This window comes from Anopheles funestus, chromosome 2RL, assembly GCF_943734845.2.
Source record: "Anopheles funestus chromosome 2RL, idAnoFuneDA-416_04, whole genome shotgun sequence".
Taxonomy (NCBI): Eukaryota; Metazoa; Arthropoda; class Insecta; order Diptera; family Culicidae; genus Anopheles; species Anopheles funestus.
In genome coordinates, this window is record NC_064598.1 from 72,149,010 (window position 1) to 72,175,362 (window position 26,353).

The following is a 26,353-nucleotide window of genomic DNA, read 5'->3' on the forward strand; positions in this document are numbered from 1 at the left end:
TCACCGTATTCAATCGATGCAATTTTGTTTGCTGTATGCAAAATTCAAGCCCCGGAAAAGGGCTATCGTTGGTGCAGAATATGTGAATATCGGCAACCACACAATCCCATACGTACGGTGCAGACACTGAGCTACCCGTGGTACTGTGAGGTACCTTAAACAACGAGGAAAAAAATAACTATACAACCTTACGATACCCACGCCCAGTTGCTTCGACTCCCGGATCTGCTGTCGGTTCATGTTGTGATGTGGAAATAAATTTTTAAAGTAAACAGCATCCTTCGTGTTCGTCGTACGAAACAAGTTGAAATTGCACGGACGCTGTTGAAAACCGATGTTCAATGCTCAACTTTCCGGATCGGGTCAAAAAGGTGCATGGAGCAAAACATGCAAAAACACTGCAAATACAGCGACGTGCTGGAATTCGTTGACCGTTGTGCAAAGGGTGTATAGGAATTCAGGTCTTTATATGTACATATTTTTTATTTTTATTTTGGGAAACCAATATAATCCATTTCCCAAGGTTGGGTGGTTGGATTAGTGACCTCATTGTGGTTTCGGTTGGCATCGATCTTTGATGACCGGCCACGTATTAGCTGCCAGAATCACCATCAATAAAGCTTATTCAACGCCGGTTCAGAGGTGTTGGGTTTTAGCACAGCGGTTAATGTTGAACCTTAGCAGAAATCTATAATAAAATTAATTATTAAGGAATTGCTTGTAGTTGTCATACATGTATAGACACGCGGTGCATTAACTTTAAAGCATTGCAAATAATTTTATTCTTCACAAATTTTTCTGCACATTAATGAAAAGTACATCAGCAGACTTTTCACAGCTCAGTAAAGACTTCAATTAAGTTTTCCTGTATGATATAGTAAAATATCAATTAACAGTTTTTCTTCCCAAGATAGTTTTTTAAATTCTGATGCCACTTAGAGTCTTCGTTAGTTAGGATAAAAGGTGAAAAGAAAAAATTCGCTCTCGTTGTAAAACAATGCATTATCATTACCAGACTTCTACCGATGGGGGAAAAAAAATTCTTCCTCGTTTCATTTCTTCTTCACCAATTTTCCTATTCCTGGGAATGTATGGTTACAGCCCTAACCAAGGGAATATTTTACTGTGCTGTGTACATAGTATTGCCAGACAAACACAGTTATCGTGGCACCAGATGACACCCAGCGTCTTTTTGCTTTGTTGCTTACCTTATGCAGGACCAGTCATGCTGGAGGGCAATAAAAAGCAACACAGGAAGCAGCAGTGCATCAAGGAATTTCAAAAGGCAGAGATACCCAATATCTAGCGATGTTTGACTACGCTGTACAACGGTGAAGCAAACACGATCCCAGCCAATAAACTTGTTCGCCCGTTGTACACACAAATAGCGCGATTCTGTTGCACCCCAACCATCCCAACCAGCTGGCAAGAGAAAATGCAAATCCGTCCACCCACAACTAGCTTTATTTCCTTGAAACGCCACAGGAGATATCGAGTATATTGATCGTTTGTGGGGATGGAAATCAAAATGTCCTTTGTACCATGGAACTGTTTGCCGTTTCCTACAGGACTTTGGACTATCACACATTGGTACATCAGATGGTCAAATAAAGTAAGTGGAATTAAATTAAACTTTTGTACTACTAGTGTTACTTCGACTACGAATTGCAGAATAAACCTCATGAAAATCTATAACGGTTTTAAACCAACTTTTCAACAGTAAATGTATATAAAATACAAATAAATATAAGAGAGAATATTTGCATCAAAAATCTTACACCTAAAGAGCTGTCTTTGTTGAGCCGAGCGCCCATAGTTGAAACCCCTTCACTAAACACTACGCAAACTACTCTCACGTGTACGATTGAATCGTATACAACGATTTACAGGAGATATGATAATGAATGGTCAAACAAGCAGCTCGACAAATAGTCGCATGCATCTTCGTTTTGTTTATTGATTTAAAATTCCACCACTACGGTTTTGCAGCAGCAACTTCACCCCATCACCCCGGGTTGAGTGAATCAATTTTTTATGCATCCTGTCGATGACACTTTCAATAAGCACAAATTGGTAAGCTTTTTCAGCACTGGCAAAACGAGATGGACCAACTAAAGTGCAATGATATCGGGCCAGGTTTCCCCTTCGGTTTGGGGAACTGAAAGAAGAATGTCCGTCTCCTGGTGCTTTTCAATATTCTTCCTTTGCGTGTGTTGATACAGTGGCTTATCTCGTTTTAGACACCGAGTTCGAGATGCAATTCCTGCTCGTTCCCTAACGAATCTGTTGATAATCCCGGCTTTGATGCAATCTATGCTCGGCAAACATTTGCAACCGGACCAGCCAAAAGCAAGTTTGAATGAACTGTTTATACAGAAGTTATCAAATCAATTTATGTGGCCAAATTGAGAAATCGAATCGAAAGCTGGTCATATGCGCAAATACTTCCACTATGCTGAAGGGAAAGGGGGTGAGGTTTCAGACTTTTCACCGGACTGCAATGATTCATGTGTTTACCATGTAGAAGGGGGGGGGACCAGAAGGAACTGTTTGATAACTGCCATTTTGCCAGTTAGTTGCGATAATACGGTGCTGAAATCCGACAAGACTGATGTCCTTTGACGATCATCGTTGAAGCGCAAGGGAGCGTACTGTTAGTTTGTTTGAACAGGGACATAAAACATCCAAACGACGAACCTTCCTTGAACGCACACACACACACACACACACACACAAACACACTCATCCTTGACGTCCAATATTTCATTCACACTTTTTCCTACTGTGTTTGGTTCACACTTTCCCGACCCGACCCGAGTGATTGCGAATCTGTGCGGTGGTCTCGAGTCAAGTAAGAATCACCTGACGGCGCGTGAAAAACTTTTCCCATTAATTTAGGTTTCGGAGATTCAATTACACGCCCTCACGGTTCATGTTTTACACCTCTACTAGCGATACTACATCGCTGGAGCGAGTTATCAGGAAGCATGCCACCGATGCTGCAGCTCAGTAGATGAACTAGATTAGGAAAAAGTGAAAGAAAAGTTTTACCATAGATCGTAGAGCAGCGATTGCAACGACATTGCCGTCCGGAAAAAGAATCAACACTGCTGGCAGAACAATGTTCCGTTACGGAAATCTAGAAAGTTTGGCTGGCTTGTAACAGGGTCAATTTTTATTATTAGGCTTGATTCATTTTATATTCGAATAACATTCTGTTTTAAAACAATTTTAAATATTTTATTTAAATTTTTTTATTAAAATGAGAATTACTAGAACAAACAAAAATTAATTTTATATCCTATAATAGTTTGTACATATATTTAACATTTCGCGTCACGACAACTGTTTTAGTATTGTTCATGATTTTTGTAACGTTTATTGGGAGAAATGAAAAAAAAAGCTTTATTTCTGTAATATTTTATTGCATTCCGTTCTTTGGACTGTTTGTATCTATTAACAATTGCTTAGGTATATAAACTAATTAGTTATGCAGCTAGAACTTACTTCCAATAATATGTATTCAACTTTTTTCCTTTGTTTGTGTATTTGCAGTTCTTCCCGAGCATCCTGTTGTTCTAAGCCAGTGGGGTCAACAATTAAACAGCACAAAGCTTGGTCCAAAAGAGGAAGGTGACGATATCGTTCTAACGTGTCGCGTTGTTGGAGGTAAGTAATATTTCTGTTAAAACTTTGAGATAAAATGATAGTGAAAAAAGGAAAATACATGTGTTTAAACTAAAAAAAAACTAAAATTCCTTTTTATGAACAATCAAACCTATGAAAACTGAATGTTCGTTGCCATAAATCGTAAATCTCACAAGCAATTGTTCATCCCAAACTATTCCATTAGGTATTGTGTACCATTTGATTGTCTCAAAAGCCTTGTCAACCTTAATTTCTCTATCGACATCCACTATTGGATTGGCAACGGCATCAGCACAGTAGTCATCATTAGCAGTAGTTTCGATTCAATTTGAAGACACTACTTTCACATCATCCCAGAGTCCATTTTCCTAATGCAATTATTGGCAGTTACTTTGCCAATAGGACAACCGGATACACTCGACAGAAGAAGTTACCTCCGACAGGCGAGTCTTCTCAAGGAGCAATTCCTAACCTCAATTAAACCAACCAAAACTACCAGCCCGAAGTCGACGCTCGGGCTCGTGGTAGGTTTATTGCATCAAGTCCTTCATCATAGCGCAGCACCAACCGGGCGAATGAACCGGGCCGGTTCTCCAAGGAAACTTCATATAATTTCCAGATGAACACTTGGTACTGGCCAGCTGGCCGTCTTGCAGCGTCACGAAAGCGTACATTTTACACTGATAATGACAGAAGTTTAATTGATTCATTAGTATGCAAGACTTACACAGCCGGAAACGCAGTATTCAACCTCAGTCGTTCTTTAGCCCGGAACCGGCACTATCTTAACTTATCCATCCCCTTGGTTACTACCGAACCGTTGGAGAATCCTGCCGGTGTCCACAGGACTTAGGACACGTGAAGGTACCCCATCGGTTCCTTACATCCGTAGTCGCAAAATACCGGTACCCGGCACAAGGATCAAACAGCATGCAACTTTGCCGTCAGGGACCTACGAGACGAGACCTGTAGGGATTCGCAAGTCATTGCTACCGGTTTACATCAGATCCATCGATGGACCTAGATTGCAGGCCAGAGATAATCTACGCTGGGAAAAGACCGTAAAATTGAATCTTAAATCGGTACAGAGTGGTACAGATTGTCCTACCGAAAAGCCACAGCCCGAGTAAGATGCTATTATTGTGCCCACTTACAGAGGGCCATAACACAGTGCAGAAGCTAGAAGAGAGGAGACATTTTCAACGTACAATAGCGATACGTTGCTATGGGTTAGCGGGAAATCACAATTCTCAACTTTGCTTCAATAATGATGTGAAGGACACGTGCTACCAGCATACCTTTGTTGGTAATTTAATTGTATATTCCATCCGATCATCTTGAAATCATTTCTTCGAACGTGTTGTTTAGAAGAATGATGGATTTACTTTTTGAGATTAGACTCTTGAGCCACTCCTAAGTCAAACATTCTTTTCCTTTAGATTGTCTACCCTTGTCACAGAGCAGTAATATCATAACAAGACAATTCAGTAACAAAACATATATTTTCATTTATAAGAACATAACTGCCTCAATGCAATTGTTTTTAGTATCAAAATTTTAAAAGGTACCTATTTTTCGTATTCCGCATGAGATGATTCATCGCCTTTTTTTGCGAATTAATTTCGCGATTTTATCCGCCGAAACCGCCTCGATTTCTAAATTACTAAAATATTTATGTTTTATTATGTAAGCTCATGAGAGGCTTATTACTTTTTTACTAATGCACAATCAACGAATGGGTACTAGGCGTCTCCATGGGCAAGCATTAAAAATATTTTACTGTTTTATATATCAGGTACCTCCATTAGTGTTTCGTCTATTTTTTTAGTCTATTAGTCTATATTTTACATAAAATTTTAAGAATATTATAATTATATGAAGAACTTTTTGCTCATTATTTGATTGTACATATGTTTGTTGATGTAATTTTCCTTTCTAACTTAATCAAAAAAAGAAAAGCACACAGGCAGATCAAGCTCCTTGAAAAACGATGGAGCTGACAATTTTTTCAATTATTTTATAATTTTTCTGCATTTTGTTTTAGAAGTTCTGAACTTTTTCGATAAAAAAATTAATCGGTATCATCATCGATTTTTTTTTGTTTTATTGTTAACAATAATTAAAATTAATCCACCTTACACACTTTCAATGAAAGGCCGTCCCCAAATCCCATTAAATAAAGTGTTTCAACGTTATAAAATCAACACCTTATTGGACAATTAAAACTTTCCCACCAAACCAACGCATTATCCTATGTAAACATGTTCATTGAGGTCTATTATGGTGTGTCTTTGGTTAAGCACTCTCTGTACAATGTACCACAGCACAAACTGACGCATGTTGACAACGAGAACAAGGAACTGTAGTTAAATAAATTAATTATTCCGCCGCTGCTCAAATTGCGTCATGCTATGCAAATTGTCTTGCAATGTTTTCTAATTTTCCAAGAGGTTGAATTGTTAAATTTATGAAATGGGGATGAAATCTAACAAAAATCTTCCCACACGTTTTTTTTCTTCAATACTTTCTACACTTTATCCTTGTGGTGGCGTTGGTTATTCCACGACCGTTCAGCGCTGCTTCAAATATTCCACCAAAAACCCACGTAATGCTGTCGGAAAAGCGCAGTATTTTAAAACTAACCCCCAAAGTCATGAGACTGACTTTTTAGCTTGCTTTTGAAAAGTTCCCAACGTGCGGCACACACGGTATGAACCGTTGCATTTACTGGTATTTACGATTCCTCAATTTTCCTCTAGGAAGCGGGTGAGGGGGTGGCCGCTGGAAAATTTGCTCGTGCTGCCACAACACCCGTACCTGTTCACGCAACAGTACTGAAAGTTTTTCATGTATGCAAACAGTTGATAACACTGCGAGCGGCCCCGGTTCTTGTGAAGCTTTCATCCACAAAGCGAACAATTTCAACCGAACCGTAAAGCTTACGGAGAGGATTTTAAATAAGAGGATAAGTGCAGCAAACAAAACTTCTTCAAAGCAATGTGCGACACACACACACCCACACGCTGGGCCTGCATGCCGTTTAAGAACTGGCCCGACTTAAAGACATGCGAAGGTAAGCCCGAAACGCACTGTACATGGTCATATGACCACCGGCGGCATGGTACATGAAGCGGCAGTGCGAAGCGTTAGAATTTTGTACCAAAGTTATGGTTTAGTTTATACACAACTTTTCGTCGCCTTTGCCCACAAAAAGCCCACCGCACACCGTTACCCACATGCACATACGCATACGCAAGCGGCCAAGTACCGACACCGGAAAAGGTTCCAACTCTTTTCGTCACCTTTCTGCCCGAACCGGTTTGAGGTCGGGCTTTATCGAGCAAAGAGCTATTTCCGCTGGTGAAATGAACGCGGCGTGGGTTGCTCGGGAAGGGTTGTAAGTGTGTGTGTGCCGATGCTCTTCAACAGCTTAACTTATCCATTGCCTTAGCACGGTGTGATTGAAAAATGTTTTATTATTAAAGTTAAAGTTTTCCAGACAGTTTCATAACCGGGTGCTGTAGGAAAAGGAAATGAAATGAGTTCAGTTTGCTGTAGTTTCCTACATACCATGTATGCACCACATAGCATAGGCACGCCAAAAAAAATCAATTGATTTTATTGATTTTATTTAATTTAAAAAAATTATACGATTTAAGATTTATTTACATTTAATAATGATGACTTTTCGCCATATTTTTCGGCATAAGGTAAAGTACAAGGAGGAAATCCCTTGCGAAGTTTTGTACATTTCAGCCTTATAAGAGTGACAGTGCGGCAAAAGACGTAATCGTGAATTATAAAATAAAATTCAAAAAAAATATTTATTTACATTTAAGGATGATGGCTAAATTTTCATCCTCATAGAACTGATGTTAAAAATAGTTTATCTGCCCAAACAAGAAAAAATGTAAAAGTTAAACAAACCCATCTTTTAATTTCCTCCTGAATTATCTCAATCTGTTTTTTAATATAATTTATTTATTAATTATTTATGATTATTGCGGTTTTTATCATGTTCCAGAAAAAAAGTTATAAACTTTTTTATTGCTCAGATGAACCTTAAAAGAAGCAAATCATCTTAATTTAGTCTCATAAATACGCATATCGTAAATAAATATGTATATACCGAACCGATAAATAAAGTTGTCTATCTTCATCAAGAGACAAATGATGTCGAGTTACAGACTTATGAAAATTCTTCAGAAAAGCATGAACAAAAACCATTACAGCTTTAGTACAAAAAGAAACTCACAAATAGATTCCTACGATGGTCCAATCAGTTGGTTCAATAATGTGTACATCAAAGAATGTAAAGTTCTTTGGCAGAATTGATAAATAGTTTGCCGGGTTTTTTCCTCAGCAGAATAACGTCCAGATAAATCGTTTAGGCTGTTGAAGTTACGATGCCTCTTCTTCTATCGAGACGCTGCATGTCATTTATCATTATTCTCACCCTCAACACTGTAAGAAGCTTCCCAGCTAGCAATGGTTGGTTGGCAAAAGTATCGTTTGGCAGTAAATATGATGAAGATATTTGAAGCCTCAGTCACTCAGTGAGTGCGGTCAGTTTGTTGGCCTCGGTGTGCCTTTACGATTCTTTCAGCTTAGCCACGAAACGTAAATGGGCCAGTTCGAGTAGAAATCCGTCCGCTGACGTATGGTATTTATGAACCTAACCCTTAACCATTGTATCGATTAATCATTTTCCAGACACCGATGTACGCCGGCTTTCTTGTGGTTTTTGGACAACCGAAGCATTTTCATCAGCCGGAGCCAGCAACGTTCATGAAATTCAACTTCACACGACCTTTCCTTAACACGGTGCAAAACAATCCCGAAAGCATTTGCTGGCAACGTGTCCGGGTCGAGATTCCAGCAACATCATCCAACATTCCGTCCAATGGAGCTCACGAGCAAAACCGATTTCGAAGCTGTTTTCAACATGCGTGATAGTAGCTTCGGGAGGTGTCCTGATTTGAAGATTTATTAAATCGGCACTACTCACCGATTTATCACCGTTCAATCAACATCATCGATTCGTTGATTTTGGTACGCGGGTAAAACGTTTCTCCACGAAAGATTCGTGCCGTGCTTCTGCCCGTAAGGGAGAGACGTGCTACGACTGTTTGGAAGGTGTCCTACTGCCTGGCAATAATGCTTACCTAACGAAACCTAAAATACCACAGCACGGTAACCAATGTCCAGGGCTTTGCTGGACAGATTCACGTACGGTGTACTGTCGAATGCTTCGCCATTGCACTGCAACGGTAAATAATTTAATTAGCCTGCCAATCACAATTCCATCACTCATCAAACCCACCCAGTATGGTCTGGTTTTCATACAGATTTGCGTCAAACATCGGCACCTAATTCGCTGCTACCTTCACATCCGCTCCGATTTGGGGGCCGGATTTTAGGAATTGAAATTAATGATCCTTGCCGTACCGATGCATCAGGTGCATCAGAACCCAACATGGGTTCGTTAACGGCCAATCTGTTTTCAAGCAAAGCATGGCAAAACTGTTATGAGCAATGTGGAAAACTTCATTTTCTGCACACAATATTCTTAAAGAGTATTTTTAAATGATAAAATAACAGCTTAATTTTACAAAACTTTATAACTAAATCATTGGTACACACAGTAAATAGAATTTATTATAGTAGTGTCGCAAAATTTGATAACGATTTTTTTTAAATATTAAAAAATAAATTAATAGCAAAGTTTTTACCCATCAGTGTAATCTTTTAAAGAAATAAGTGTAAAACAAATAAATGTTTTACAATAATTGCAAAATTTAAAATAGTAACAAAGACGCTTTCTTTATCAGGTAAATCAAAGGTTCTGAATTTTTAGTAGATTATAAAATTGCAACATGAAAATGAAAACAAAAAATGTTTGTTAACCAATTAACCATTGTGCATTCCTCGATTTTGTTTTCTAAACTCCTTTCATTAACAATTTTTCGCGCAATTTCTTTAGATTAAATTAATAAAACTAGATACAACCGTACAAAGCGTGAAATGGTTTGAGCAACGTTGATTGCGATGTCAATCGATAGGCCAGGATTTACGCACAACTACCGTAAATATTGGAAGAATTCCCGATGAGTAGTTCCATCACAGAGCAGAGAAACGTGAACGAATCTGTACAGTTCCGAACCCGATGGCCACCATGCGCTGAGTCATGCAGTTTGTGGTGGAAAAAAACCATGGCAGAAGCGTACAACGACCAACGACGACCTCCACTGGTCGCTGGAAGTAAATGGGAAATAAATTGGTTTTCATCCATCCTTCCAATATTGGAATTAAAAGTCTTCTGCACACCCGGAACGGCTCATGTCGTTTGGTACCCGCCCTTCGGCATTTGGCGTTTCGAGGATATTAGAACTAAAAACGTGATAATCGATCGTATAGGATGGTCGAATGGTCAGGGTTGATCGTTTAACCACCACGTATACGTAGTGCTTTACCACCGAAAATAGCCCATTCTATCGCAAATCGAATGATCGGCTTTACGAAAGCCCATCCGATTATGGCACACGAAGCCACACCAAGAGGCCTCCCTCCTGTGGTGTAGATTTTCGTTTTTTTTTTGTTGTTGAGAGATGTTATGTCCGAGATTTTCCAACTGCACGAATAGGCAACTAAATAGCACGAGGAAAAACAATACCAATGGAATGGGTTGGGGAGGGCACAGCACTAACAAAGACGAAAAAAAATATCGGAATTTCTATCCGCCAACGTGTAGAATACCGAAGCCGGAAGAAACCAACAAAATTAACTACACGGCAAAGGGGACACCAGACCAGATAGCACATGCTTCTGTTTCAGATGACGTTCACCCTAGACTGTCAGAATGTCGCCCGAATCGTTTGTGCTTCCGAATGAACGAACCCGTGTCCGTGTCCTGCATCATGAATCGTCTGATTGGATTCAGTGGTTTATGACACGCATTCCTTGGGGAATGATTAAATTTTTTTTCCATTCCCACTATCTATCCCTTCAGTATTTTTCTTTTCACTCTATCTCTCTCTTTCACAATTGAGTCCTGCTCTAGAAGAGAGAGAAAAAAGCTTAATTTCTTTTCTTAGCAGGTTCTTTGATCTGGCTGTCCAAAATTGCCACTGCCACAAAAAAGCCGTTTTACTGTGCGTCTTTAGATCATTTTTCGATAGTTTTTTTATCGACCTTTTCTAGGTGCTGCACTAGTTGTTGTAGTGTCGTAAGTGTAGGTTAGCGTATAAGCGTATAGTGTAAGCGTTAGATGTAAGTATATGTATGTATGTATTAGACTAAGAATAAAGAGTCAGTCGATAAATAGCACTCGAACGAGCAACACCTAACTCCATAATAGTTGGCGACGAGGAAAAAGCAAACGAAAAGTCAAATATTAGTCATGTCGTTAATCGGAGAAATTGAACCATTTGTCATGGGCGAAAGCATCAGGGAGTACTTGGAACGTATTGATATTTTTTTCCAAGTTAACGAGGTGGAAGATTCAAAGAAAACAGTGATGTTGTTAACGTTGGGAGGAGCATCGCTGTATAGCCTCATATCAAAGATGGTGTTGCCTGAACAGCCAAAGACGCTAAACTACGAGAAGCTGTGCATTAAGCTGCAAGAGCAATTGGAACAGAAAGTCAACGTAGTGGCGGAACGGTTCAACTTTAGAAACTGTCTACAAAAAGATAGTTCTGTTGCGGAGTACATCGTGGAACTGAAATCGCTCGCACAATCGTGTAAATTCACGTGCTGTCTAAAGGAAAGCTTGCGAGATCAATTAGTAGTTGGTGTCCGAGATGAAGGACTAAGGAAACGTCTTCTTCGAGAGTCCGAGTTAACATTCGAGAGTGCAGAAAATATCGCCAGAACATGGGAAGCTGCGGATGAACAAAACGAAACATTTACATCGAAAGAGAAACCGAGGGAAATGGCGGTGATTAAGTGTGCGCCAAAACGAAGCGTCGGTCCAAAAGTGCACTACCACCGTGGGAACAGTACACCTTTACATCAACAGAGCTACACGCATAAGCAGGAGAGCAAGCAGCAGCAGCAGCAGCAGCAGCAGCAGCAGCAGCAGCAGCAGCAGTGTTACAGATGTGGAAGATCGCATAATCCACAGACATGTCCTGCGCGTATGTGGCAGTGTTTCAACTGTAAGAAGTATGGTCATGTGTCGTCGTGTTGCCGAAGTACGAACGTGCATAGTTTGCGAGCGGAACCGAAGGATGTGTCGCTAACACGCATATTAGAAGAGAATACGATCAGTAATCCAGAAGTGTGCGTTTTAAATATCAACGGTGTAGACATTGCGTTTGAGATAGACTGTGGTGCGTGTAATACGGTAATACCGGAGAGTGTGTATCGGAAAGAGTTTGCTAATGTCGAATTAGAACAAACACATTTGCGTTTTATTACGGCATCGGGTCAACGTCTGACACCGTTAGGAAAAATATGCGTAAACGTAGCGATAAAAAGTAAAACGGTCCGTCTAGAAGTCAACGTAATTAAAACAGAAAATAACGGTAATCCTTTACTAGGTCGTGATGCGTTGGATATATTATTTCCGGATTGGCGAAAAGGTTTTAAATTAAATCAAATCGAAGCGGACAAATGGCTTGGAGACATGGAAAAAATGTTTCCGAATCTAACAAACGGAAATAACAAGGAAACGATAGAAGGGTTTGAAGCCAGTTTAGTGTTAAAACCTAATTTTACCCCAATTTTCCATAAAACGTATTCAGTGCCGTTCGCATTAATAGAAAAAGTTGAAGCCAACCTAGATAAATTAGTGAATGACGGTATACTAGTACCAATACGTACATCAGCGTGGGCGAGCCCTATAGTGGTTGTAGGAAAAAGTGATGGCTCAGTACGTATCTGTTTGGATGGAAAAGCTACGATAAATAAATATCTTACGGTAGAACATTACCCATTACCGAGGATTGATGATATTTTGGCGAAAATTGCAAATTGGACAGTTTTTTGCAAAATAGACCTAACAGGAGCGTACTTGCAAGTAAAGTTATCAGAAAATTCGCAAAATATTTGTACTATAAATACGCATAAAGGGCTATACAAGTACACTAGAATGCCATTTGGAGTACAGTCTGCGCCTGCAATATTTCAAACAATAGTAGATCAAATATTGTTAAAGACTAAAGGCATTGCGTATATGGACGACATACTCGTTGGTGGAGAAAATGAAAAACAATGCATGGAGAATGTATGCGAAGTTTTAAAAAGGCTGGAATTGCATAAAGTAAAGATAAACGAAAAGAAGTCGGAATTTTTTAAAACAGAAATAGAGTACCTAGGCTACAAAATATCAAAGAACGGAATAACACCAAATGAGTCAAAAGTAAAAGCGATTATTGAAGCACCGGTACCATCAGATGTGATGCAATTACAAGCGTATCTAGGCATGATAAATTATTACAGCAGGTTTTTGCCAAATCTAGCAACAATATTGAGTCCGATGTATGAACTTCTACGCAAAGACAAAAAATATGTATGGTCAAAGGAATGTCAGGAATCATTCGAAAAAGCGAAATCAATGTTAGTAGATAACAACGTTTTAGTACCATTTGATCCTAAAAAACCTGTTATTTTAGCAGTAGATGCAAGTCCTTACGGTTTAGGTGCAGTTTTGTCTCATGAAATTGGAGGGGTAGAAAAACCTATATATTTTGCTTCAACAACTCACAACAACAACAAGCACAGAGAAATTACGCACAGGTTCATAAGGAAGCATTAGCCGTTGTTTTCGGTGTCCAAAAGTTTCATAAATACATTTACGGAATCAAATTCAAACTGGTAACAGATAACTCAGGCGTCAAAGAAATATTCAAACCGTCAAGAACAACTTCGTCTATAGCAGTAGCTAGGCTGAGCCGATGGGCATTGTTATTAGCCAATTATGAATATGTGATAGAGCATAGGCCAGGAAAATGTATGGGTCACGTGGATGGGTTAAGTAGATTACCTTTGGCAGAAATTTTAGAGATAGATGAGGAGTTCACACAATTAAATGCGATTTCGTCTTCCTCAATTATCGATATTGAGTTGGTCAAACAATTCCAAAAGTCAGATAGTATTTTGCAAAAAGTCTACAAAAATGTTAAGTATGGATGGTCGAACAATGTGAAATGGGAGTTGAAAGATTATGCTAAAGTTAGTAACAGTTTAGCAATAGAAGATGGAGTATTATTTTTTAACGATCGAGTAGTAATACCAGATAAGCTGAAAGATAAAATAGTCAGTCTATTCCATGAAAACCATGATGGTTTGGTAAGAATGAAAATGTCAGCTAGGAAACTCGTGTGGTGGAAAAATATGGATAGAGATTTTGAGCAGTATATAAAAGCATGTCAAGTCTGTCAGTGTAGACAAATCGTACCAAAAGAAATAGTCGCAACCAAATGGTTGCAATGTACGCGTCCGTTTCAAAGAGTGCATATAGATTTTTTCTTTTTTGAGAATAGTACGTTATTTATAATAGTCGATAGTTTTTCCAAGTTCATGGAAGTAAAAATTATGAAAAGTACTAAGGCAGAAAATGTTATAGAGATGCTAGAAATATTTTTTGCATATTTTGGGTTACCAGAGGAAATCGTGTCAGATAATGGTCCTCCATTTAGTTCAGAAAAGTTTTTGTCGTTCTTAAGAGCAAAAGGTATAAAAGTGAGTAAGTCCCCGCCGTACCACCCACAGTCAAACGGGTTGGCCGAGAGAGCGGTTAGGACAGTAAAAGATAGTCTAAAAAAGTATTTGTTGGATACAAGATTAAAACCATTAAGTCTACAAAGGAAGCTGAATCACTTTCTAATCAGTTATAGAAATAGTCCATGTACTGTAACTAAAGTCACGCCGTCGGAGAGAGTATTTTGCTACGTACCACACACATTAATAACAAAAGTAAATCCTATAAAAGGACACGAAAGACAAATCTTAACTAAGGTAGAATCAAGAAGGCAAGTTCCAATGATAACAAATCATGATCAGTATGAAGAAGAGGAAGAAGTGTATTACAAAAATCACTTTAAGGAACATATGAGATGGATTCCAGCAATAGTCAAAAAGAAAATAAGTGGTCTAAGATACTTAATAAGTCTGAATGGAGTAATACGCATGGTGCATAAAAACCAAATAAGGAAAAAGGATAGTAGGATGAGTAAGAATGTAATTGTAGTACCAACAAATGTAAATATTTCACATAAAAGGAAAAGGAGTGAATCAAGTCCTCCACCGTTAAGACGATCGAAAAGACTGGAAGGACAACCAAGATTAAAGTATCCTAGATAGAAAGTAAACTTCGTTTAAGGGGGAGAATGTAGTGTCGTAAGTGTAGGTTAGCGTATAAGCGTATAGTGTAAGCGTTAGATGTAAGTATATGTATGTATGTATTAGACTAAGAATAAAGAGTCAGTCGATAAATAGCACTCGAACGAGCAACACCTAACTCCATAATAGTTGTCAACTTTGCCTTACCGCTAGTTGCAGTCTTCGAGCAGAGTGATCATCATGCTGTGCACGTCATGCGTAAAAAAGCGCAAATATAACATATAACACGTCAAGCAAACGCGTGTTTCGTTCGAGCATGCTTTTTTGGCATGTTTTCTAAAATAAACTCTACCAAGTTCAATACAAAATAACAAAGGGAACATTATTAGCGTTTTGTTAAAAATCATCGGAATTTTAAAATGTAAAATATTACAAAAGGAAATATATTTAAATTTATAATATTCAAAAATGAAATATTAAAAAAAAATATAATTTAATTTTTGATAGAATTTTTTTAAGTTTTTTTAAATAAATCAAAATAATAAGTAAAAGAAACCAAATAAAGTTTAAAAATTCTTGTTAAATGCAAAAAAATTAATTAAATAATTCGTTGATAAAATTTATTATGAGTTCGACAAGATAAAGCTACATCAAAACTAACGATCAGGATAATTGCAGGAATTAAAAAGGAAATCTTAGGCGGAAGGAGGAAATTGGATGTGTTAATGCATGACGATAAGTATACTCTATGGGTTGTACCTTCACTATTTGTGCATATATTGATTTATTATTTTATCAGCTGTTCTGAAAAACCTCAAGCGAAAATGTTAGTGAAAATTCAATTGAAACATGTTCCTCGTATATTTCGTCGTAAAGACATTTTTTGGACACTTTCGTAACTGGTAGATCCTAAAGAAATTTAATCAAGGGTTCTTTCCTCAATCATCCTCCAATGTTCTCAAGGATGAATTTAAAATGTATATTAAAATATTTCATCATTTCTTTCTACGCCACAAATTCACCTTTTCATATACAATTTTCTTTGCTGAAGTTGCGCTCCATAACTTTAAAATTGCAACAGTTGAAGAAGCACAATAATTTCATATTGAGAAACATTTTACAAAACCATCATTCTAGCGTTGGCGTTACGTATGTTTTTTTTGCGCTGTAAAAGAATCATCGTACAACAAACCGAAGTGGATGCGTTTTGTTGCCCAGCGTTGTTGTGCTTCATATTTCAATGACATTGGTGAAAACATTACGATACGTCTGGGAGATGCTTTTTGATCTACAATCGCACCGAGCACCGAGGTGCTACCAGAGCTTTCCGTTGCATATGGCTCTTCCCTTTTTTTTTTGCTGTACGGGTGCAAATCTCGTTTCTTACCAAACAATTCGCCCACTTCACCGTTGCATTGCAGCGCAGCGAAACAAAATGGTAAAACGAGATGGCCTCCACCGGAGCAGATGCACCGTTGCCAGGGGGAAACTAATAATATGAAAATATTATCTTCGCGCAATAATGTTGAAATATGGTGCTTTTGATAACGAAGCAACAACATACAGCCGATGGAGACAGAGAGAGAGAGAGAGAGAGAGGAAGTGCGAGAAAAAAGGACATAACAATACAACACACCTACTTGTACCGAATGTATATATATATATAAAACACGGCATGCCAACATGAAGACTATTGCTTGGGACCATAATTTAACATGATCACCCATCACATGCCCATCGGCACCCGGGATATCCCCTTGGTTCCCTGCCATACGCTTCATTCTTCGCCAACATAGCTTCGACTAAGCCCTCCCAAAATGGCGATAAAGCGAAAACCGTTTCGTATTAAAGTGGCCGGATTTACAGCATGATATGGGAAGTGCTGCAGAGCGGTGAAGCAACGAAAACAAACACACACACACACACAAAAAAAAACCTTAAAAATACTAGCCATTCACAGGCGTACACAATGGTTTCGAATAAACGCATACTATAGTGTGACGGCGGCTAGTAGCAGCACGTCGATTATGCCACGCGTTGGCACATGGTTTCCCTTTTTTTTTACTCGTGCGTAGCGCCCAAAAACGGTACAGTAATGTATCGTATTTTTATGTGACAAAATGTGCCCATTCGCCAGCGTCATATATCTCAATCCGGATTTTTCCCGGTCGCAATATCCCACGACAATCCCACACTCCTCTTCCCTACCACCTCAAGCAATTCGTCCTTCGGTTTTTCCCCACCTGCGGAACAGAGAAACACACCGGTTTGTTTTTGTGCAAGATTCATGAAGCTTGCTGATGTTTGCGGCACGGTAACAAACGGCAGTTGTACAGCGCATGGATGGTTCCCCCCCAGTACGCACAGCTCAAACGTGTCACAGATTTACATATTTCGTGCAAATAAATTTCTCCGATAGCGTTGATGGAATTCATCCCTTCGAAAATCTGTCCCGTAAGTTGTTGTTGTTTCCTTTTTTCTCGCACCCAAAACCATGCATCTAACCGGCATCGGAAGCGGCACAAACGGTGGAGAAGGTGCAAAGAATGATAGGAAAATTCGCGCCACAGTACACACGCAAGATCGGCATGATAAACAAAGTAATTTTGTGATGGTTTGTTGCGAAGTTCCATTTTTTTCTTTCTTTCTTTCATCGCGCATTTTCAATAGCGATCCCGAACGGAAATGGCTCTCGAAGTAATACCGGGCGTGATGCGGTATTGACATGATAATCACATGTCAAACGTGACAGCACTGGAGACTGCTGTCACTTATGCCTTTTGCGCGGTAACTACTCATCACTCGCTTCGTTACGGATCGCAATCGTTCGATACTTTTTTCGTCATCGTTTTTCCCAGCACGCAGGCACATAGTTTTATTGTGTGGGGATTTGGCACATTACATTACTTTACTTTAATTACATCCGTGTCAGCTGCATTCTGTTGCTGTGAATGTGGCGGAAAAATTCCTTTTCAAAATGATTGGGAAACAATGCAATATATTTTAATGGAAATACAGCATAAGTGCATATCAATTGTTTTAAATTGAATTATTGAAATGATCCGAAAGATGAATTACATTTTAGGAAGTGCTGACACTGATAGCAATGAATTTAAAAGACAATTAAGTAACAGCTCACGATTATAGATTAAGAAGATTTTTATTCTAACATTTATTCGATCTTTTTATTCATTTGGAAAGCAATTTTAAATTTTTTAAAAAATCATTTAAAAGTTCAGCAGTAGCATGATAAATGATTTAAATATTATCTTTCAATTAATTTAATGGTTAAATTGAAGTGCAAACGTATGAAACCGGTTCATTATGCACTGGAAACCTTAAAGGTTTAATTTCGATACGATCTAACCGACAAAATGCCCTCACAAGATGCCCTCTCGCTCCCGATTTTCATACATTTTATGATGCATGAAGGTCAGCAGTTGTTGAATTGTAATTGAACCACAAAAACATTCGTCTTTCCTTTCCACCCAATTTCATCCAAGACCTTTGTTTCCAACATAATTCGCAACGCATTTCCGACTAACTCTCCCTTTGTTTTACACCCTTCGCGCCTTTCGTCATCACGTATCGACGTTTTGGTTTTGTCAGCATAAATTCCGAAACAGGATCGATTACTGGCGGAAAATGTGTGTCTCCCCCCCCCCCAATTTCCCAACTACTCCCCCTTGCTTGCCGTAATCCTACAGTACCAAAGCGTGGCAATGGCTAACAAACCGAAAGGCAATGCACAACGTTGGTGGACATAAAAGGGGGGATCGGGTGTGTGGAAAAGAGAGAGAGAGAAAAAAACGGCATTGTCATGAGTTGGGGCCAAAATAAATTTCTCATCACATTCCAGATTTCCTGCATCCGGTTATGCAAAAAACTCCCCTCCCTCCCGGAAGCGAGTTGAAAGAGGTGGTTACGCGCTCGGAACGAATCTGCTGATACTAGCTATCTATCTATCGAAGAAGCATTCCTGTGGCTGTGGTTACCCTAGCGGCAAGCGGCGTGCAGTGTGCAGGGCGGGATAGGAGAAGGGCTCGTGTTGCGCGGAAAGGACACGTGTTATCGATACTGCAAAACGGTTTTTCCTGACATCCATCATTCATTCGTGTCTGAAAGGTCGGTCGCTGTTGGCCGCACTTCCTCGCAGATGGAAGTGGTTTCAGCGCGTAGGTTTCTCGCATCGAATCGATTCGAAACGAAACACTCTCGTCTAAGCGGAAACGATCGTGACAAAAAGGAAGCAATGGAGTCGCTCCGAGTGTGTCGACTGTGTCGACCATCAACACAGGAGACGAATTCTGTTTGGAAATGCATAGAATGTGGGAATAAGGGTAAATAATTTATATAAATAAATAGCACCTATCGGTCCGAGAGCACCCCGAACAAAGATGTCGGTACATATAGCATGGTACATAGTGTACACAACACACATTCTTTCTTTGCTGTCAAGGGAAATCTAAACGAGCGTTTGGATCGAAGGTTATTTCTCTCGTTTGGCTTTCGATGAAAAAAAAAGAAATAAATTTAAAAAATGGTTTAAACAACAATATTTTTTTTGAAGATTTTACTATAACTTTACTTTCAAGCTCACACGTTTTTTGTTAACTGAACTTCGTGCCATGATACAAATAAACAAATAATCAAATATCGCCCACACAATCAATAGCTCGCTCATGGGGCTTTAATTTAACATTGAAATTTTCTTTTTTGTTTAATAAAAATAATATATGTGGGTGGTTGTTTTTCTTTTTACAAAACATTTTCTTCCCAGAATCTAATTGTATTGATTTACAATGAATTATATGAATGCAATTCGTTCTCTCGTTTAAATGCCCCATTCAATGCGCAAACGTTCGATAAACTATTGTTCCGGACAAAAGTGCAAAATGCCACGTACCGACTTAACACAACCGTACCGAATCCAGTACGAAAGCTTACCTGTTTGGAAACCATTCATCCAAGGGTGCATGCAATCTTGGCAAAAACCGTACTACACGGTTTTGTGCTTATCCGGGACTGACGGGCGTACCTTCCCTCGGTGCATTCGATTCCGTGCCAGCAACAATTTGTACACGACAAAGTTCCACATTGCTTTAGAAGCTGCAGCTATGCATTTCTATAAGAACAGTATTTTTCGACCCGTACCTGCAACCGTACCATTCTTTCATTGTGTTATTATTTTCCAATCCTGCCTTCCGAACCATTCGCTCCTTTTCCTTGTAGTTCAAGCGAAACCACACAAGTTCTTACCCATGGAGCATGGTTATTTGGTTGCCGGAAAATGCAGAAATGTTTTCATGATCCACAATCTCCACTGCCAAAACCACATGGGCGCCAAAATAGGGGTGGGGGGGGGGTCTTTGCGTGCAGAGAAAGCACTTACATTTTTTCACACGATAAGAATTGATTTTTTAGCTGCTTATTTTATTGGAATTAATTTCGGGGTAAACTCTTTTGTTACGATCTGAAAAGGAAAAAAAACAGAAGAAACAAAACCATGTACTTTCTTGTTTTTTGTTTTTTTCAAACGACGTGTAGCAAAGGATTACAACAGCATTAGCCAGAACGGAAAATTAACCAACGCAATCTAAATAATATTCCTTAGTTCGGGTTGCATGGCTTGAGGTTTTTACACTTTCTCTAAATTACTTTGCACAATGTCGGAAACTCTGGCTTAACAATATTTTTGTTATCTGTTTAGGTATATGTTTTTTCCTTTATTATTGTTAATATGTTTATGTACTTGTTTTATTATATGTATCTTTATTTATTTTTAGTATATTAATTATTAGCAACTGCTATTAGTATTAGTCTATCTAGTTTTATTATCATATTTATTTGTTTATATATTTTTAATTATTTAATTTAATAATTTTTAATTATTACGGCATTTAGCCTTATTGTCCTCCTCAAATTTTCACAAAGTATTTCCTCCTTGTACTTTGCCTTATTCCGAGCAGACTAGATTCTATTATTATCATCAAGTTTATTTAGTTTAACATTCATTTATTGACTTAACCTTTGTTTTTTAAACCGAAATTAAAATTATTCTCATACAACCGTTTGCCTAATGCATACTCTGCTAAAAAATCGCATTCGAAACCAAATATAAAGAAGAAGGTTTAAGGATTTTCCTTCTCAATTCTCAAAATAGTACCATCCGTTATTAATATTTTTTCTTTAGATTTTTCACATAAAAGTTTGATCTTTCAAAGCGAAAGAATTCTTGCGGCAAAGTCAAAATCGATTAGCGGTGGAATCAATATCAAATTTAACTCCTATCAGTGTCAATCAGTGGCATGATGTTGCACTCCGTTGGCGACAGGATCGTCCCCGTACACCACAGCCAAACCGCTCTATGTTACGCCAAGAACAACGAACAGCGCGTTTGTTTCAGACGTAGATAATGGTTATTTATTTTTTATTGACCTGCCGTTGAACGAATTCAGAGAATTCGAATAATTGCCACTCAGCGCACTGGTGCTCATGTGTTGCCGTCAATCGATTATGCCCGGAGCACGGAGTTTTTCCTGCCGGCGAAAACGCGGCAAGCAAGATAAGAACATTCAGCACAAAGCATGGCGGAGGTTCGTAGAACCAAGCTGCTGTGCATGCTTGTGCACAAATGTTCGTGGTATTTTTAATTCACCCCCTTTACATCGACTCAAAATGCAATCGAAAAATCAAGTAACCGTGGTTGAAGGGTGAAGTTTTGCTTCCAACTAACACAACCGAACGCAGCACGATGCGCTACGATCCTCCGTTCGATAGGTGCGATCGTAAGCTGACAGCTCCTGACGTAGATGAGAATTTGAACGACTTTGGAACTTTTTTAGCGTTGAGAGAGGGTGTTTTTGTGCCAGAAGCAGGTTGTCGATAGTAATATTAAAAAAAGAGAAAACATTTTAATAAATTTCAAATTTTGAATATTTCTATGAACTTTGTTATCATGCTAACATCAATTACTAGTAGATTGAATAATATTAGGACTATTTTATTTTATTTTTTATTTTTTAATTAATTATTACGGTATTATGCCGTATTGTCAGCCTCAAATTGCTGGCTGTATCAGGACTATAATGGAATAGGTATAAACAAACTTGATTGAGAAGATGCAATGTGTATGTGTATTGGAAATTGATCAATTATTGTTTATTCATATTTAATTATTACGGCATTTAGCCGTATTGTCAGCCTGTATTGAAAGACTGAAGTGTACAATTTTCACAAGGTATTTCCTCCTTGTACTTTACCGTATCACGGGCATAACTCGGTTGTGATAGTGGGTTTTGTGGGTTGGAAGAGGAAAGAAGGAAAGCTGGGCTAGGATTCAAAGGATAAGACCCTTGTACCTGGCGAAGCGGAATACATGCCTCATGTACTCCAGGTTCCTACATGAAAAACATTTCGAATTGGTGTATGCGGCTGTCTGCCGATGGCCCCAACTACGCTTATCAAGGAGAGTCTCGCGGTTTCAAATTCTACACAGAAGGTGATCCACATCGTGGAATCCAATGCCGCAGCCACACTGTCGTCTGAGCCAGAGTTCTACTCTGTAGATGTGCATCCAGAACGAAATAATTCGTCATTAGTCGCAACACCATCGGAATGAATGCACCCTCTACAGAAGTCCCCCGAACCAAGGCCTGCGGAGAGATCGAGAAAAGGAATTGCTCGAGTTCATCCGCCTCTCACATGATCTGACAGCGAGACAGGAAAATTGCTGTGGAAAACGAAGGAATTTTTGAGGATTTGACCAGTCAGGCTGCCTTCTCATTGCCGTGTATTCCGCAATGAGAGGAGACCCAAATGAACGAGATTCAGAACGCTTTGTCGAACATTGAACCAATCAGTTCAATGATTTTCATGGTAAGGTAATTCTGACTCCTAATAGCCTTTCGAGTTCTCAGTGATTCGCTAAGGCTATCTGTAAAAAACGTAATACTGATCCAGAGGACTCGCTACTATCAGCAATAGTGCGTAAAAGATTGCGGCTAGCTCTGCGGTGTAAACACTACACGGCTGACGCAATTTGTAGAAAGCTTCGGTGAACTCGCTAAAGACACCGAAGCCTTTGCCCTCCTCAGAGGATGTGTGGTCTCCTCCGAGGATGATCCATTAATGCAATACTGGCTGATTTGGTCAAAATGGCTATACTTGTTCATGAAAATGCCCGGAACTACCGTCGGGTGAAGATCATTGGGTATGATCTTTATTTCCTCGCGTAGAAAAAATGAAACTGTAAGCCTCAGGAAGGGCAGCACGGTTTAATGCCTGTGGAACGCTGGGATGCACCTGTAGGGTAACAAAATCTTCGTAGATCTTTAGGGTTTTGTTCTTAGAACCTGTCTCTAGAAGCGCTTTAAAATTTCCTAATATCAAGGGATTTGACACTGAAGCAGGAACTAAAAGGCGAAGCGACAGCATTTCAAAACGAAGTTTGAGCTGCATTACTCCAATCATCACTTCTAGAGACTTCAAGCTCTCTAGAATCCTCTCAAGCTTAAGGATAAGCGTATTGGATTAATTATCAATTCTTGATAAAATTATTATTTGATCACAAACAATGATCAGATGTTTTCCTGAAACAATTTTTCTTTCAACCTTACTACAAATGTGGGCTTTGTTAAAGTCTATAAAACTAATCCTCCTGACATACTGTAAAGTTTAAAATTGTAACGCAATATTTTATCGCTCAGAAAATAAGCAACTTTAAATCGATTCAGAATATTAAAGTTATACAGAAAAAAAACGGTACAGTCTCATTCTATTCTCATCCAGCCTTAGTATCGGTGGCACAACGGCGACCGAACATTGCAGCTGATTGCAGAACAAACCACCATGGAGTAATAAATTATATTTTTAATCTACATCAGCGTGGTTTCATCGTCGGACCACCAGATTTAATTAATCGAATGGTTACACTTTTGGCAAACTGTTGTACCACCAGCACACAACCGAGTTCGTCATCACAGTAAATGTGTAAAGAACAGTCCTCCCCCTCCCTGGCATGGGCAGGTGAATCCATAATTAAACTAACCAGAAGAGTTGGGCAAAAACAATAGTCGATAGCGGGTTTTTTTTTGTTAGTGTCTGCTCTGCATAGCGTACAAGCCTAGCTGTGTGCGGTAATGTATTCAATTTGCACATGTGAGTAAAAGCGTTTTGAGGCGAGCGCAAAAATTGTCCCGTTGTTTAAAGCGGAGTTCAATGGTTTATATTAATCTATAATGATCGACTAATGGAACTAAACAAAATACATGTATAGTGAAAATAATTGCATTAGCTTTCCGAAAGCAGCTTTTGTAAAGTTTCATGAGATTTTTATGCATTTTAAGGTATTTTTTAATAATGGTTGTATATTATTAAAATAATTCGATTATTTTGAAGGTGTTCTTATTGGAAGATCAAATCGAAAAATGATGTAATAAACTTAAAGCTTTATACTACTTCAGCCACCATCATTTCTCAAAGCATAGCAATTATCAACCAAAAAGGGTTATATTATGTAGATCAAATACTTACGCATCGATGGAATTTTGCACTACGGTTCACAATGAAATATTTCCAACAAAATTAACCAACCGGACTAGAAAGGTTCGCATTTCTAAACAATACAAATACCTGTATACACCATCGTCACCCCATTCCCACAACAACCGATGCAGGTGGGAATATTTTTGCAAACCAAAAAAGAAACAAAATATATTTATAAATCCTCCAACATCGACAAACGAGCTGCATCGAAATTATGCTACTCGAGGGAATCGTTTAATATGCAATGTCAACTCGGTCCAGCCCACCCGATCGGCATTTTGCTGAACAATCCACAAGCAGTGTTTATGCAACAGCAATCTAAATACCTTCTCATTCCATTTTCTCTTCTGCTTGTTTGCAGGTCGTCCCCAACCGTCGGTGAAGTGGCTCATCAACGGCATTCTGGTCGATGAGCAGTACGAACACAATTCTGGCGATGTCATCGAAAATCGGTTGCTATGGCCGGCGATCCAACGGTCGGATCTGAATTCCATCTTCACCTGTCAGGCAACGAACACGCTGCTTGTGGAACCGAAGGAGAGCAGCTTTGTGCTGGATTTACATCGTAAGTCGACAGCAAGCAACGTTTTTTTCTCTCTCTCTCTCTCTCTCTCTCTCTCTCTCTCTCGAATAGATCCATCTGCCCTTCTCCACCTTCTCCTACCAGGCACCCCACTAACACCAGTGCTGCAATTCATTGTCACCATTTTAAACATTTATCCAACCCCCAACTAAAGCAAATGTGTCTTCCAATTCGGTTCATTGTTCACCCCGAACTAGGAAGCCGAACCAATCGAAAGAAAATGCCAACTAATGGGCAAAAGATTTTCTCCCGGGATTATGATTTCCGGTTTCCGGCTGCTCCCGACGGGATGAATCCATCTGATTGTCGAATTCTCATTTCATTAAAATCTCATTACTTTTGTGACCATACCGCACACCGGTACGTAAAAGTGGGATAGCCACTGGTCTGCAGGTTTGGTGGTACACAGGAGGTACACTTGCTTTACTGGTCCACCAACAAACATTATCGTTTTCTTTTTTGTACAAAATCCTTGCAGCAAAACTGAGCTCGTCATCGTATTTCTCGAATCGCCATTGAGCTTCAACAGTTCAATTGCGATGGACGACCATGATCAAGCAAAACGTTCCAATATATTTTCCATTGTTTTCTTTTCGTACTAACGACATTTGTTCTTTAATATTTAATGTCCCGTTGGAGAGCATTCCAGGATCTGCTGTTGCTAGATTTGGAATATCTTCATTTATTTGTTCCGTGAAAATTATATGCATGACAGTTTTGAATGTAGGACAATCTCTTTAACACTGACAAAATGTTTTTTTTGTATGTCAGAGCTGTTTCAGTTTAAAAGGTAAAATGGTTTTCTGTTGATAAATGTGACTTTCGAGTTGGTTTTTGGATGCACGAGTTTATTAGGAATTTGTTTGAGTTTTCATCGAATCCATTGATTGAATACATTGACCATAGTTATAAGGGGAATATTGAACACTTGTTTTATCAACAAACATGGTACACGTATTTCAGTGGAATTTTCAGTTGAAAACTATTCTAGTATTGAGGAAAGGAAAGTTATTGATGTTTTATTTGTAAGTTTCTTTTGTTCTGAAACATTATGTGCATGCTGTTTTATGTTGCCCATTTTATATAACTTTTTTACATATTTATTTTTTATTTGAAGAAGATAGTTATATTTATTGTCTGGCTTCGAATTAGTGTGTGTTTTGCTGACATCTTTTCGATATTGTTTTAATACAACATTTATTTGATAAGAAAAGAGCAAATAAATTAAAATTAAGTATCAACGTTAAGATTGGAAAATGACACTTACATTCCACACTACATAAAAACCGA

At 38.8% G+C, this 26,353-nt stretch overlaps 1 protein-coding gene across 3 annotated transcripts in view; it reads left to right on the forward strand.

Moving 5' to 3' along the window:
* The window catches only part of LOC125762519 (CD166 antigen-like), a 202,381-nt gene that overhangs the window by 149,039 nt on the left and 26,989 nt on the right, over nucleotides 1–26,353 (forward strand). For all 3 annotated transcript variants that reach the window (XM_049424687.1, XM_049424686.1, XM_049424689.1), the window contains exons 7-8: nucleotides 3,556–3,669; nucleotides 24,842–25,045. In XM_049424687.1, coding sequence (XP_049280644.1) covers nucleotides 3,556–3,669; nucleotides 24,842–25,045 — 318 coding nt within the window. The remainder of the gene's footprint in view (nucleotides 1–3,555; nucleotides 3,670–24,841; nucleotides 25,046–26,353) is intronic.